The sequence below is a fragment of the Thrips palmi genome, unplaced genomic scaffold, assembly GCF_012932325.1.
Source record: "Thrips palmi isolate BJ-2018 unplaced genomic scaffold, TpBJ-2018v1 HiC_scaffold_6, whole genome shotgun sequence".
Taxonomy (NCBI): domain Eukaryota; kingdom Metazoa; phylum Arthropoda; class Insecta; order Thysanoptera; family Thripidae; genus Thrips; species Thrips palmi.
Genome location: NW_023144633.1, coordinates 2613725 through 2629497, shown reverse-complemented (window position 1 = coordinate 2629497; position 15773 = coordinate 2613725). Strand labels below are relative to the sequence as shown.

The window sequence follows — 15773 nt, the reverse complement described above, 5'->3', positions numbered from 1 at the left end:
CAGCGCTCCAAGGACCCTCCTTCATTTGAAAGGGTCCCAATAACTTTCCAAAGACACACACTAAAACTCCCTCTCTCTCGGGCACACACACGTACGCGCATATGTAAAAGACCGAGCACAGTTGAGTGCCCCCTGCAGGTTATTTCTTCCGTCGGATTACACGACGTTTCCTTCCCCCTTTTTTCGATTATCTGCCCGGTCCGCAATTCAAGCACCGTCTAAGCCGTGTTTTTTCGCCCCCGATTTTTCAGCTCCCTTTTTTCAACACTCCGAGGGCGGCAGCAGTGTGCTTTCTCGTTGCGACGCTCTAACCCGCGGCGTACCTGACCACACTCACACCAACACACTCACCCGCACACTTCATTTTAGGAAGCAAATCTGGAACGCCGCGCAGCGAAAACAAACTGGAAGCGTGGGACGGAGGCAAGCGAAAATAAAAAGCAATCGAGTTCAGCCTTTTCTCGTCACGTGGTCTAGTTCCCACCTCGCGACGTCACGACGTCACGACATCACGCGAGGTGAGTGCTAAGTGCCTCTTTCATTCGCCAACCGCTTCTGGGTTATCGCCTCACCCTTTTTCACACCGCCACCTGACGGTTCGGTCCCCTTCCACAGGAAAAAAAACTGCGGTCGAAGTGGTTTGAACCTGTGAGGGGTCATCTAACCCGATCGCATGCACGTACACACCGCACACGTGGCACCAACACCGCCGCGAGCTTTTCAATCAGAAATGTAAACACGCTACCCTGATTGAAGGCGATTCGTACTAGCCCAGCCGGCCGAATGGAATATCTGGCGTGTTTTGGATGACGTCAAAGAGACAACAGCTTGTGGACGCAGAGCGTTGTGCGTAACAAAAAAAAATAATTTAAAAGTTCAATATGGTAACCAGAACCCCGGTTCCTTTAGCTGTTGGACTGGTGCCCGCTAACGCGAAGCTCATTATCGCACAGCATAAAGAACGACTCAACCGCTAATCGAGGAATTAGCTCACCTGCAGTGTAAACCCCGCGGCACTTCGTCTTGGCGCGAGTTTCGATTTCAATTTGATTCGTCGCGGTGTTGCTTTAGCGTGGCTCTTCCTCTTTTTTTCTCTTGAAAGCCAGCCGAGCCGACTTGGCAAGCACTCGAGTCTCAGGTGGAATTGGAGGGCGTCGGGTCTTATCCCCGGCAGGGCACTGCGCTCTGCCAGCCAGAGGGGTGGGAGGCTGCGGTCACAACTTGCAACCGATTGTCTTTACGGGACTGAATATTTAACGCAGGGATTCTGCTGAAGACGTATTGGAAACCCTGCAATTTCCTGGACCAGGCACATCCGGAGAGCCAGGGGATGGCATGCAAGTTCCTAGCTTTTGTTTTGCCGTGTGGCTGGGCGGGTCCTACCAAGCCCCGCCAAAGCCCCACCCCTTCGCCAATTTAGTTAATAGTATATAATTCTGGCAACGTATTAAACATTGCAGCGCAAAGTACCCCTTTTTTTTTCCAGCCCAATTAGCCTTACCACTTCGGCGATAGCCGGAGAGCGCCACTCCGCCCACGAGGAAAAAACGGACCCGCAAGCAGAGAAAGGCTTGTTAAGAAGCGACGGTTTGTGAAACCCGCGGCTGTAGTAAAATTTAACAATTCCTGTGACAAAGTTCCCCGTACTGCTTTTGCCATCAGCCTGCAGCCAGACTGCATCTCCCAGGTAATGGTAATGGAACCGGCAATGTTTCCCGTCTGACGATGTAAGCCCCGCGGCCGCGCACGTCGGGAAAACTCGGAACACAAATACCGCGAGCGCAGCCAAGTTTCAATACTCATTAAACATTCACCTGGCTGCTTCTAACGGCGTGCTCAACATGTCTGTGTTTGCCCCGTCATGCCGGAACCCGGAAGCGAAAACGAGGACGCAGACGCTAGAAATTTTCACTTTTACATTTTTTTTGTTATTTTTTTTTGAGGTGGCATTTCATCAACAGTGGTGGACAGAGTTGTTGCTCAGCGCTCCATTGTTGGGCCGTGATTTGATCGAACTGTTGAATGGCGGGGCGGCGGGTGCGGCGCGCGGTGCGAATGCCAGGTGGCGACGGCTGAGTGGGGCCGCTAATTCGTCGGACTCGACCGCCGTATTTGCATGCATAATGGTGTAGGTGCGAACAGGCATGCGGCACTACAACGGCGGCTCCGTGCTGTCTATGACGTCACCGAGCCGCACTGCACCGCAACCCTGCGGATAACAGCCGGCGAGGACGCCGCCAACTCAAACAGCGACTCGGATGAGACTCTTTGCTCGCACTAATATGTTAACTTTTCATGCAAATAACGGCGAATCTCCGGAGGACCCATAACGTCTTCTTGTTTGGGCGCAGGCGTGACTCGAATCCGGCAGCTGCGGGACGCGGCAACCTCCGCGACCATCTTTACGCCGCCGCGGAGCGCTATTGCCAAAGTTTATCATCCAACTTGTGTCTCGCAACCAGATTAAACAATACCTGCTAATGTGTCTGTCTGTAATGGGCGCGGCGAGTTAGTTCATTAACTCGAGCCAGATGGAGTTTGACAAAGGGGGCGCGTCTTCCGTGTGTGGCGAAAGGGGGGAGGGAATTCGAAGCTAAATGAGGAGGCATAAGCCTCGGCATGCGGCCTCTTAAGCCAGGTGACAGAAACAATGGGCCGAGTGAAGGGATTAGCGCGAATCGGAGCGCGACCCAATCCGGCTTGCCAAGGGCGCCGGCAGTTCCCGAGCAGTGCCTCCCGCCTTTGTCGCACTCATAGGTACGAGAAAGAGAGACAGAAGGAGCAAAGTTCAGCAGTCATGAACGCGATACAATCATGGCGTCATCGAATGGCCCGGGCCCCAGGTCCATTCGCAGCGGCAACTTCGGGGCCCGTCCCTGTATTGCGGCAGGTCTCGCGACGCTGCCCAGCCAGACGGGGAGGAAGGGTCATGCAAATTAGCAAGCTCGTGTGGCGGCGGGTTCAAGTCGAGAGCGGGCCGAGAGGGACCCTCCCGGATATTGGCCAGTAACAAGGCCGGGGAGGGGAGGAACACCTATTGCTTCCATTCCGCATCTCTCTGACGTCATTACTGAGGGGAGGGGTTGGCCGGGGCGGCAGTGCTGCGGAGGGCGGAAGGCTGCAGCCCTCGCGTGGCCCAGCGGCCCAGAGAAGCCCAGCGCAGCGCGACCGGGACGGAAGCAGCCCATTGAGGGCTGTGTCCGACACGTGTAGGCATACCACCCTCGGCCTGCTGCCAGCGGATTTCATTCGGAACGGGCAGTTGACGAGTGCCCAGCATCCTGCTTTGCAGTGCTGAGCTCACAGAGGATAGGCAATCACCTTGCCAAGTGACACTCCTCACTGCCTAAATTATTCTTGCAGCTGCTAGACTACAACACACAGCTCTGCAACTCACCGACCGATACCATTCGTTGCACGAGGTAGGATGTGAGGTTAAGGTAAGACTAAGAGCGCTGAACAAAAGTCTGCGAGTGGGAACTCGGCTCCGGTGTCACTCCGGAAGCGAAAGAACAACAATCCAATTTCGAGGGAGGCAGAGGGCGCCGCGTGTATCGCGCGAGGTAATAAAGAGGCACGATAGGAAATGAGATGCAAGCAAGTGTAAACGAGTTCAACTCGGAGACAGAGAGGGAGCAGAGAGGGAGAGGCCGCTGACGCAGGGCCAACAAAGAGGAGAGAGACGCACCGGGCACCCCTCTAAATCGAAGTCCAAATTGAATTTTTGCGGGCATTAAATTTCATTGGCGTCAGAGTGCGGCGGCGGGGAAGATTAGGGAAAGGGGGCTGTAGCCAATGCTCGGCGCAAACATACTTTACTCTTTATTGCTTGTTGTGTATCCCTTTCCAGAAACGTTCAAACGCCCCTCCCCGACCCACATACAGTACAGGGGACCGCATATTCCAATCTAGTCCGCGATTCTCCCGTATTCACGGCAAAGTCAAGCCGGTCACCCAAACACAAAGCATAACTCACGCAAACAGCAAACTACAGCGTCACATGATGCCCTGTCTTTATCGCTCGATAACCGATATGCCCTGGAAATGCTCCCTTGCCCTTTCCATTTACGCTGAAATGTTCAAAGAAGTAGAGGACTGAGTTGGAGAGACGAGGCTGTCAGCGATGTAACAGGACCAATCGATCCGTCAACACTGAGCCACTGCACAAGCACAGCACTGTGGTCACATGCAGCCTGTTGCTTGAGAGCAAGACAGACAGCTAGCAGATTAGTAAATAAAGGCAAGCTTGCCAAAATCGATTATCGGCACAAGGATTCAATCCTGCGAAGACGACCGCGGAGCACATGAGTGGCAGAGATGGTCGAGATATCGAATCTGACCACGCGGCTTGCCGTTGTTTACGACAAGATCGGCAAACAAGCCTGGACCTCCTCGAGCGGCCCGCCTTGCCACCCCTGCTGCAGGGTCGTGCAGCGAGACGGCGGCAGTCCAGACGGCCTTGCAGACGGTCCAGACCCCAAAGCGCACACAAACACCTCAACACAGGCGCAATAATTAAATGAAAACATGCGCGCACAGCCCAGCCCTTTCCCACCCTCTCCAGTCCGGCGCACAACTCAGCAAGTTTGTTCCCCGTGGTGGGGCTTGGTGGGGCTCGGCGTGGCGCTGGAATGCACGTTTCTGGAGCCTCGCTGGAGCCGATGAACCCGCAGCCAAGGCCGCGGATGGGAGCTCTCATCAAGGATCTGGTGAATTACTCATGGGGCTGTTGTTGCTGGCTTGTGGGGGCTTAGCAAGTACGTGCAGGGCCGCGCCGCGTCCCGCGTGGTGTCTGAGGTTACTTTCAGACATCCCCCATCAGAGTCTCGTTTAACTACCGTCGCGGTGTAGGCTTGAGGGAAGAGCAACATGAGTTCACGCGATCGGTCCCTGGAGGGTCGGCGCGGACGTATTGAAATCACCGAGTCCCGCTTCACGCTCCGCTTCTTTTTCCTTTTCGAGACGCTTCGCGATTTTGACGAGCGTATCGTTCTTCCCCACTGTACGCACGTCGTGTAACGAGGGGCTCGACGAGGGAGGGGGCTCAAAGGGCGCGTCATTAAAGGCCGATACGGCAAAGACACACCTTTCCTCTATTTTGCAATTTGGCGCAGTGCACGCGCCTCGCCACGCTCGTCATGAACTTGATGCGACCCCTTTTATGCGGCCCGCCATGCACCCCCTCCCCTTTTTCATTACATTTAATGCCGCGCTGCACCTTATACCGTTTGTTTACGTTCGCTTTTTTGTGCTTTCTGGACTCGCCACCACGGCCGTCGTAAAAAGCCGCCGGAGCCATTGGGCGAAGACAATCCCTTCTTCGTGATTGGCCGTGGCCGTCACAAAAAGACTGACTGAGCCACTTTTTGCTTGCATCGTCAAAACAGGCCCGTCATTTCACCACCATTTCAAATTCAACGGCTCGTTTTCGCCACTGGTACTTGCATGTGGGGCACGTTGGGGGTATCTCGGGCCGCACGGCGGGCGGGCGGCCTATCTTGGAGGAACATACTGCTCCGGGGCGCAGGGCGTAGGGCCCGGGGCCCAGGGCGGGGAGCGGGACTGCGGGGCGGTGGGCTGAGGCCGCCAGGGGGTCGTCGCCGGAGTCCGGCCGGGTCTTCGTCGAGTCCGGCCGGTCCTTGCCGGACCCCCTTATCACCCGAGTTTGCCGTGGCGTGGCGTGCCGTCTGGCCTGCGCGTTCTGCGGTGGCCCGCCCCGTCTCAATGTTATGAAGGGGCAAGCTGACTTCCAGTGTGCCCCGGGCCGATGGAGGACCCGGCCGACTCCGCGACACCCAAACTTAACCTTGCCGCATAATTCTGCAAGGGCCGCCAAAGAAAAGGCCCGAAAAGGGCTTCGCGCAAATAGCGGAAGGCCGTCGCTTTGTGTCGGCGACTCGAAGGCCGGCCGTCCCCTCCACCACTAATTAATTGAATAAGGTGCGTCTGCTGCTCCCGGGGACAAGTGAGTCCAGGAGGCGTCGGGCTGAGAGTTGGCCGGGGCGTAGCGGGGAGGGCTGTAACTTTTCCGGCCGGTTGTCTACCGGCTGGGTCACGGCCGGTCAACGTTTGTCGGGCCATTTCCGAATCTGATCCACGCGCTAACTTCGGCGGCCAAGTTTGGGCAGAAAGTCGGGACGCGTGACGCCTGGAGCCAGGTGGGCCTCCCCCGGACAGGTGTGTTTTTTGTCTTTTTTCTTGCCAAATCTGCCAGTGTGTTCCGTTCCTCTGTGCAAACGCATGCACGGTTGTGCCTGACGGAGCAGCGCGGGCGCATTATGCTAAGACCCACAGCCATACGTTATTCATTTGGCTGCTAAAAGGTCATGCAGAAGGAAACTCGGCCAAGAGATGCAAGTAGGAAGTCACTGCACCCCCTGACGAGGTGGCCGAGGTGGCCACTGCCAGGCAGGACTGCCCACACAGGACAGTGTCCGCTGACCGCCGCGCGCACTTCGAGATATTATTCAGAGCACGATGCCCCGACGACTGAATAAAATATTGGTCGGGCCGGACAGGGGTCTGGACGCAATCTCTAGGGGCAAACAGCAGCGATGCCAACTCGTGTGGCATGTCGTGATGGCAGACCGCGCAAACACGGCCCGCAAACACAGCTTTCTTGAAAAAAACTTACAAATAGAAAAATAAAAATAGTAAAAAAAAGTTAAAATTAAAAAAAATCAAACTCTTTTTACTTTTTTGAATTGTTTTGACATCCGAAGCATTTCCAGCTACTATACGGGCATAAATGATTCAGATTCAGCTGACGAGATGTCCTTGGAGGGCTTCAGAGGCGATGCCCTTCGCTATTAGTCCAAACAATCTCTGCGACTACTTAAGCTCTCGGCAGACCGGCAGACAGCACACGGTGGACGAGTAATCCGATTACACGCGTAGTGCCGATGTGCGACACGCCGAATCGAGACGCCGAACGGAGACGGCCAAGGTGACTAATTAATCCTATTAACGAACGTAAGATCGAGTGAAAGTTTCCAGCAGGTGGCCTCTTTGCCGACGAACGGGCCGGGCCACGCTTCGAGGGACCGGGAAACAAAACGCTGCGAGTCGTTAAAAAGCTCCTGTCTTGTTTCGTTTGAGTTGCCCAAATGAGCAGGGCAACACACTACCGCGTCAAAAGCATGTGACGACCAAAATTTTGCCGATTCAAAATCGTCATTGTTTGCTTTCGTTTTTATTGACCGAGTGTTTTTTTCCCGTCGTTCATTTTTTTGTCAAAGAAATTCACTCAATAATTACAGGCGCCCGTAATGAGCTGGCTCCAAGTTCCACCGCGGGCCGCGAGGGAGCGCGCGCGGCGCCAACACGGAGCGCACCCTTCGCGACGGCCGCGCGGCCACAGATGTGGCTCGTTTGATTTGTTGGGGCAAAAGTTTCAATTGCGCCCCGGGGCGTACGCGGCGTGGTGTACTCGGCGCGCTCGTGATCACCATTGCGTCAGTGATCGCGCGACAAAGTGGCTCTTTCGCAACAAGCGGCCGCAGGCAGTTTGCACGTCCTAAACACCTCTCTCGGCGACGCCGGTAGAGGCGGTCAAAAGTCTAGTAGACAGTTTTTGATCTCAAGGGTTGCTAAATTGGATTCGAACCGATCGTGTGATCCCACCAATGGATGGCTCTTCAATCGAAGAATCCATTGGTGGGGTAACAAGCTTTCATCGAGACCTGTTTAGCGACTCTGGAGCTCAAAACGCGTCTGGAGTTTTGGCTGCCTCCACCGGTCTCCCCAGTGCCGTGCTAAACGGCTGCCTGTATTCATTCATCAGCAGTCCGCACGCGTCCGTCCGACTGGCAGGTCCGGCGTATCGAGTGCCAAAGACTGCCCTCTCCAGCGGAAACTAATTAAAACTTCCGGTATAATTTACTTTTGCCAACTTTTTGAGGAGGCGCGGAGAGTACAGGCGGAGAGCAAGTTAAGGGCACGGGATGACACAGAGTGAGAAAACGTCAGTCCGTAGAAGGTGGAACGGGCAGGCCGTTTCCCCACGCGGGGAAGGTGACGTAATTGGCCGGACCGGAAACGACACACCCGGCCCGAAGACAAAAAGAAAACCGCCTCCAACTTCCGGTCAGAAACGGGCCAAATTAGACATTTCTGCCCAGCCGCCCCCGACCGGAAAAAAAAGCCGGCAAAGTTTCAACTTTTCTCAAACTGAAGTCTTTTTAAAGCGGCGTTCTCGCCATAAATCTTGGCTGCATGTCGCAAAAATGGCGACCCGCGCGCCCCGGCCGCTCCGCTCCGTCTCAGTGATACAGGGTGTTCACGCGCGCCCTTGCCGCGCCTCGCCGCGCCTCGCCACGCCCCTCGCGGTCAAGTTATCATCATTATTTTCACGTCTCGTTTCACAGACCCAGGCCGCGCCCCGCGCTTGCCAAGGCGCGACGCGAGGCTGCCGACAGAGTGGCGCGGGGCGGGCAAGTTTCAAGAGGGGCACAAACAGAGGCGCGTGCATGCTGATTTTGCTGATCAGAGTGTAGGTACACTGGCCATGCTACTGCTCATTAGCGCAGGCCAACAGACGGAGAGACAGACAGACGGGTGGAGGGACGGACAAATGCGTGGAGCGGGGGTAAACAGTTCCGGACTAGGCCCAGCAGGCAGCAACTTGTTTGTGTTTTTGCTCTGCGGCGGACAACTAGAAACTGCTTGCCCGCCCGAACCGCACGCACGCACGCGCCAAGCCGCTCACGCCCCCCAAATTTATGGCAAAGCCCGGCGCCACGCACGCACGCACGGCCCGGGGAAGGTAAACAGGGCCCCGAAAAGCACCTGACGAATTTTCGCAGCGCCCAGCCTCTCTCCGCACTAGTACTGCTGCTCATTGTTGCCAAACAATCACTGCTGTGTTCAACGAGAGTCGACTCGAAGGGAAAATCGGTCATCAATGGACTGCCTTCGCTTAAGACATACCTGGGACTAGTTGTTTAAAAAATTATTTTTTCAAAATTTTAATTTTTTTTTAAATTTTTGCTTCTTTTGCTTGAAACCTGACGGGCCTGCTCTGCGCGGCAACTCCCTCGGCGCGCCGTCGAACGCTCCACGCGTCACTTTATCCCTTTATCCACAATTAGAAAATTATTCTGGCGCGATCGGAGCAGCGAGGCACATCATGCGGTGATTATATGCATAATCATTCGGCTGTGCCCTCAAAGACGGAGGGGGAAAAGGTTGGGGTAGGGAAGGGAGGAGGGGGAGGGGGAAGGGTAGGGGGAGGGGGAGGCCAGTAAGTCGAACGGCGGCAGCGGCTTGTGGGCGGCTGAAGCAAAGGGGGCCCAAATTACAGGGGGTGCGTCTGAACGGAGTGGAACAATCGGCCCCGTCACACACACACACACACACACACACACACACACACAGCGGCAAAAAGTTAAGTCGAGGTGAAGTTGCGCGGAAAGCAATGTCACTTTGATGGCCGCAAAGCGCGATTCGACCTCTTTTCTCTTATTTCGTTCCGAGGCTGTCGGCGAGTGCAGCGCGAGGCCTGCACAGAGCAAATCCCTTCCTTCCGTGCGAACCGACCGACTCCAATGATAATCAGTTAGCACGGCGCCGTGCCGAGCCGTGCCGCGCCGCGCCAAACAGCTCCTTGACATGCAGTGGTGGGCCTAACAGGACCAGGGTCCTCAGCGACCACGTCAGCGTCACGGCCAGGCATCGGAAATCAATGGGAAAACGCTGCCGATAGCAAGACGACGAGTGCTAATTGACTGGGCCTGAGAGGAAGAGAGAGAGAGAGAGTGGTGCATGACAGGGCGTCAAGGGGTGGTCCAGAAATTACGCAGCAGTGGGTCACTGTGGGTTCAGGGACGTCTTGCTCTGAATCCCACTGGAAAACTAGAGCATCATCCATGGGCCTGAATTATTTTCCTATCGGAAGGAACCCACGACCTCGTTGACGTCTTTTTCAGGGTTACCCCCACCACTTTGACATCCACCTCTCTTTTTCCCTTTTTTTGCAGAGTAGTGTTCCAATCAACTGGCAGGCACAAGGTCAGCCAGAGCGAAGAAGGCCGCAATCCGCCCCAGCCCTCCAGTCCGCTCCAGTCCGCTCCAGCATGGCTCCAGCCAATGAGACGGGCCGCACTTCTGCCCTTGACTGCAGGGCCCTGCCCGCTCCAACCTGGGGCTTGCCTGGGTCCGTCTGTCGGGACTGCTGAGTCGGGCTCCGGGCGCACACTGTATTCCCTTCGCATTCCACGCATCGCCGTTCGAACGGGCGTCATTGGGCGGGGAGCTTGCGCACGGGGTGCTTAGTCAGCCCTGCGATGGGGACGACCGGACGGTCGCCCGGCTTGGCCTGGAGACGTACGCCACCTGCCCGCGAGCGCACCTGTCCGCGCTCGGGACACAACGCCGCTCGTAAATCCAAGCGCGGGCGGGGCGGGGCGGGGCGGGGCTGCCATCTTGGATGCCCGGGCGGGGCCCTCCCGAACAAAAGCGAGAGGGATCCGCGTGGCGAGTCAGCTACACAGCCACATGGAAAGTGGCCAAAGTGTAAACAAGCGTGGGCGTACCGCGGCTCAGCGAGGTGGTGTACAGTCACGCAACTGCGGCGTGGCGGCGTGGAGTTGCGGGTCGGTGGAGGCAGGTGGCTGGGGGTGGCTCGCTGTGTTCGCTCTGCGTAGCGCGCGGTCCACCACACTGGCGTCTTTCTCCAGCAATCATCGTGTCAGCCCGGCTGTTTAGTACTCGCCGTTATTTGCGCAGGGTACGCCTCAAACCGAATCCGTTTGGAGAGCAGCCGCTCCACCCTTCCAATGTCCAAATGATTGCTGCAGCGTCATTAAGCCGCTGCATTTCATTTGAATCTGCTTATTAAAATCTCGGCGGTGCTATGCCTCGCTAAGCGCGCGTATACCGCGGCAAGCGGAGATGTTCCACCCCACCCGCACGCCCTCTCAAAGGCAGCCCAAAGCCAGCCCGAGCGGAGCCAGTCCGTCCCGCACGTGGCATCAATTGCCCTAATTCTGGGTCCGTCTCCCTCGCACCCCTACGGGACGTCACATGAGAGTGAGAGAGAGAGGCAGAGGTCCGTCGTCGCAAAACACGGCCCATCCGTCTCCCGGTGCCGTAGCGCCGCGTCGTCGCCGTGAACGCGCCGCTAGCGCCGTCGCCGCATTTCAATAACCCAAAGTGGCCGCGGCGCTTAATCTCCGCCGCTTCGAGATGACGTCATCCACGCGGAAAGCGCCGACCAATAAGCGCCCGCCCCGCCGACGCCCGGCAGCGCCTGGCAGCGCTCATAACCAGTCAAAACAAAGCGCGACGACGACGCCATCCGAAGCCACTTATGCGGGAAAGAAGCGCAGCCCCGCACTCACCACCTCTCCGAACCCCTAAAACGAGCCCTGGAACCCGGCCTTAGGCCCAGCCAGCCCACCATCCCGCCAGGCTGCCACGCCGCCACGCGGGCATAAGCGTCCCCTTCTCGAGAGCGATGCGCCCCAGGGCCCCGCCTCGGCCCCGCCCTCCCCCCGCGTCTCACACGATATAATGCTCGACTTGCTGTGTGGACCCAGCAGCACCTCCAGCCAGCGAGCATCGCTCTGCATCACATTTGAATAAGAAACGCATCAAGACGTAATTGTTTTCCTTCTTGACGCCCCGCGTCCCGGAGCAGTCCCAGCGCAGCGGCGGCGCGACCCGCCCAGAGGGCCGCCGCCGAACAGTGCACCGCCGCTCCGTCCCTCTCGCACTCGCCACGAGAGAGAGAGAGAGGAACAGTGAGGAGTCTGGCGGTTGCATACAGCGGCGGGGGTGGCAAGACGTTATCAGGGAGGACCGTCCATAACGCGGGGACCGCGCGGACCGACTTACGACCTCGCCCGCCGCACCTTGCCCGCCTTGCCCCAGCCCGCCCCGCCCGCCCACCCAGCCCCGCCCCGGCCGCAGTTTCCCGGAATTAAGGTAACGAGGAAGACATTCCAAGTTTGTTACACGGCCGCTCAAACACGACCACGGCCCTCGCCAAGGTTATGCTCGCATTACTCGCCCGTCTGAACCCGGAAGTCCTGTGGGACACACGTCCTACACTGCATTAGCCTAAAGACCGCGCCTTCCTTTTCTTTGTCTTTTCTGTTTTTTTTAGCGGCGCCGTCCGGCTGAAAAGCCGCCGTTCAATTAGGATGATTACAGGCGGCCAGTTGGGAGATTCCCATTTAACCACCTTTCGTTCAATTTCTAGCGGACTTCGGCCAACTCGGGCGAGACACTCCACGCCTGCTGCAGGTCTGGCCTGCCTGCCAGCCCCGGCTGCCCCGCCTCCGCCCCAGACACAGGGCCACAAGTTTTGCGCCGCGCCAGGCAGGCAGGCAGCCAGCGTGGCAGCACCAGGTCGGTGGCACCACCGGCCATCGTCTGCAGAGTTGCTCCGCTCCGCCGCTGCAGTGATGGCGAAGAGAATGACTGACTGCTACTCTGGCCGGGAGCTGCAGTGCTTCGCGGCGGTTCGCGGCCGCGCCGCCAGACGGCGCCGCTGCACCCTTCTCTCACCGAATTAGCAAGGAAAGCTCCAACTGCACTTGCTTTCCTCCCATTCAGCGCCGACACGGCTGGAGTGCCGTGCAAGGGGCGAAAGCAGTGGCGAAAAAAAAATAAAGAAGAAAAAGATCTTTTTTTTGCGGGACGACCAGTGGAGAGCGACATCGAGGCCAAACCGTTCGCGCGGCGCGCGTGCATTATGAAAACACACCGAGTCCACCAAACTAGCGTCGCACACTGTCGGGCTGACTTTGGCGTGACTTGTTCCCTCTTTCCACCACTGGGCCAGCGCCAATAGAAGGACGAGGACACACACACACACACACACACAACTTTGGCGACAGCAGAAGGTTCCTATCTGGGTGGGTGAGACCGCCTCTGAATAAGTGTGGCCTCTGGCCCACCCCTGGCCTGTCCCTGGCCTGCCTCTGGCCTGCCTCTGGCCTGCCACACCACTGGAAAAAGTCCTGCTGTTTCGCACGTAATCAATCCAGGGACGATCAGGGCGCTGAGGGGATGCAGCCAACAAGCGGGAGAGAGAAGTCAGCCGCCGGCAAAAGTTTGTCCGCGCGAGATCCACGGGCAGCAAGGACTTGCGGCCCTGCGACGCCGCGCCGGGCCAGGCCACGGCCCAGCCTCAGCCCAGGCCGGTGTCCCGGGGATCTAGTGTACTATGAAGTTTGTGGCTGGAATGTCTTCGGTATACCGTGCAGAGGCGCGACGACGGAAAAAAGTAAACGTGTCTGCCCCTTGGTGGCCGCAGGCTGCCGGGTCACCGTCCTCCCAACAAAGAGCTTGACAAAGAGCGCCCCGTTTTTTATCTTTGGCGCGCAAAGTTTGTTATTGGGGTCGCTTTCGAGCTTTTCGAGTCCCAGAAGGTCGCTCCCTGCACTGGCGGGGCAAAACCTGGCTCACTCCTTTTTCTGCGGGGGCTTCGCGTTGTCGGAGGCAGGCGATCGCACCCGTCATTTCGAACAGTGAGTGCACTGAGCAGCACCAGTGTGGCGGAATGGAAGAAAGGCCCGACTCTCCGCATGGAGACAGGGTTTTCCGCTTCGCGGTGCTCGCTGGGACCTTGACATTCATGCCGTGTGTTTTATCGGGCTGGAGTCACGCGGCTCGGCAGGTGCGCGACGAAGACGACGAAGACGACACCCTTCCCTTCTTTTATCGGGGGCCGAAACACCGCTTCGATGTTGTTTCCTCTTCATCCGGCGGGGTGGGGGGAAATGAAGGGGTGGGGGGCTCGGAAGTGGTATGCAATGTTTCATTGCGGGATTTCCTGGTGGCGTGAGCGCGGCACCCTTGCCCCCCATATATTGCCCCCGCCGCGTGGGGCTGTGCCGGGCTAGCTGTGCCGGGCCGAGCCGGGCCGAGCCGGGCCGCGAGGATACATGGGGCTTACAGACACCCAAAGGCAAGGCTCTAATGCCGCGGCCCAAGATGATACTAGGCTGGCTTTGCACCACGTCCACTGATGACGCACCGCCCCACCCCGCCTCACCCCTAAGCACCTCGAAGCACCCTTACCTGTCGACGTAGTCACCCTCGGCGTGGTCCACGACCGCCATCTCGCTGAAGACGTAGATCCTGGAGGAGCCCCTGTACCACTTGACCGAGTGCACGGTGCCGCACGACGCCGTGTCCACGTGGCACGGCAGCATCACCGTCTCCCCCACCAGGCCGGACAGGTCCCGCTGCTGCGCGCCGCCTGAAAAAAGACAACGACAAATAGGAACGGTTAAAACACTGTCAAAAAAGTCAAATTTTGTCGATTTTCTGGGTATAGTCGACAGCCTCAGTGATCTTCTTTCTGACTGAATTTTTTGCCCCTTTAATGTCGTGGAAGATGCACTAGATGTGCGGTCCCCGCAAAACGCGGTGACCCCCTCTCCCTGGACCCTGCGCCTGCCCCACTTTCCTCTGACGGTCAGATTCCAAATTCGCCCTCCCTCGCAGCCGGCGAGGTGCAGCCGCTCAAGAAAAAGTAAGCGCCCATACAAACTTGCAACGCCGCCACTTACTTTCATTCACGCTTGGCAAACTCCGGGCTAAGGGCCACGCGGAGGGCCGGGCACGGGCAGGGGCCCGGGCAGAGGGCCGGGCAGGCAGGCGGGGCGAAAATATTATATTATATCCTGGGAGAGCCAGCGAGCCGAGCAGACTTTCATTAAATGAATGGAGTGACCAGGGCAGATGCACCAAAGCCTTGGCGCTCCTCGCCACCAAATTTGCATATAAAATCCGCGAACCGGCCCCGCAATTATGACCCACTTTACGAGTGGGGAGGAGCGGCGGCCGAACGGCCGGCCCTTTTTGCAAGTAACGGCGCGGCCTAGGCGCCACACCGTAAACGCGGAGTACGGCACTGCCACGCCACTGCCACGGAACGCCAGGGCTGCGAATTGAAAACCGGCAACAACACCTCGGCTCGGACGGATAGATTTTGTGTCTCGGCAAACTGGAGGTCCGATAATGCGCGAAATTCCATTAATAACGACTCCGCGATCCGGAGAGGCGAAGCCATTCATCCAGCGCGCTGCTCGGGCGTGACAGCGCGGCGCTGAGTGAGCGCGGCTAGGCGCGCCGATTGCAGGAAAAGGATGCCGGCGGGTCACTGCCTTATCAGAAGGACCGGCGGTATGATTGAAACGCGTTGCCGCGTTGCTATGGTGATGGATGGAGTCTGCGATCCATCTCCGGTAGTCGGTGTGCAGTGATGGTACTCACGTACGGACCAACACGCAAAACCAATTCTTTGCAGTTTGTTTTGTTTTTCAGTTTTGCTTAAAAACTTTTTTTGAATTTTTTTTTGGTAAGGTATCTTGTTATGACTTTGCAAAGATCTTTTCGTCTTACAGACAAATTTCTTTACGTCTGTTCCTTTAATTTATTCCCGCAATTTGTTTTTGTCGAGAACTAAAATAGAAAAACATCCAAAATCATCACTGTTTACGCCCAGAAGGACATAGCGGCACCACGGTCGCGTCGCAAACTGGTTTCCGCCCCACTGTATCGGCCGGGCCGGTCCAGCGGCAGTAAATCTGAAAGTGAATCTGAATGACCTCTTTCACATCAGCTGGTCACAAAGCGGGCTTGCGTTTCAACCGACCGAATCAACTTGCTCAGCGGCCCGAGCCCTCGATAGGTGAGGGGGAGAGCAGCGGTGGGTTGAAATAACCTGCCACGGAATATGCGCGGCAGTTTCGCTCTTTGTGGGGGAAAGGTACGCGAAGTGACCGAAATCGAATCGGTGAAAAGTGTACTTTGGAAAT

At 57.2% G+C, this 15773-nt stretch overlaps 1 protein-coding gene across 2 annotated transcripts in view; it reads right to left on the bottom strand.

Moving 5' to 3' along the window:
* The window catches only part of LOC117651551 (hemicentin-1), a 96389-nt gene that overhangs the window by 76969 nt on the left and 3647 nt on the right, over window positions 1-15773 (bottom strand). For both annotated transcript variants that reach the window (XM_034395651.1, XM_034395652.1), the window contains exon 2: window positions 14029-14209. In XM_034395651.1, the coding sequence (XP_034251542.1) occupies window positions 14029-14162 (134 nt within the window). In that variant the 5' untranslated portion in view covers window positions 14163-14209. The remainder of the gene's footprint in view (window positions 1-14028; window positions 14210-15773) is intronic.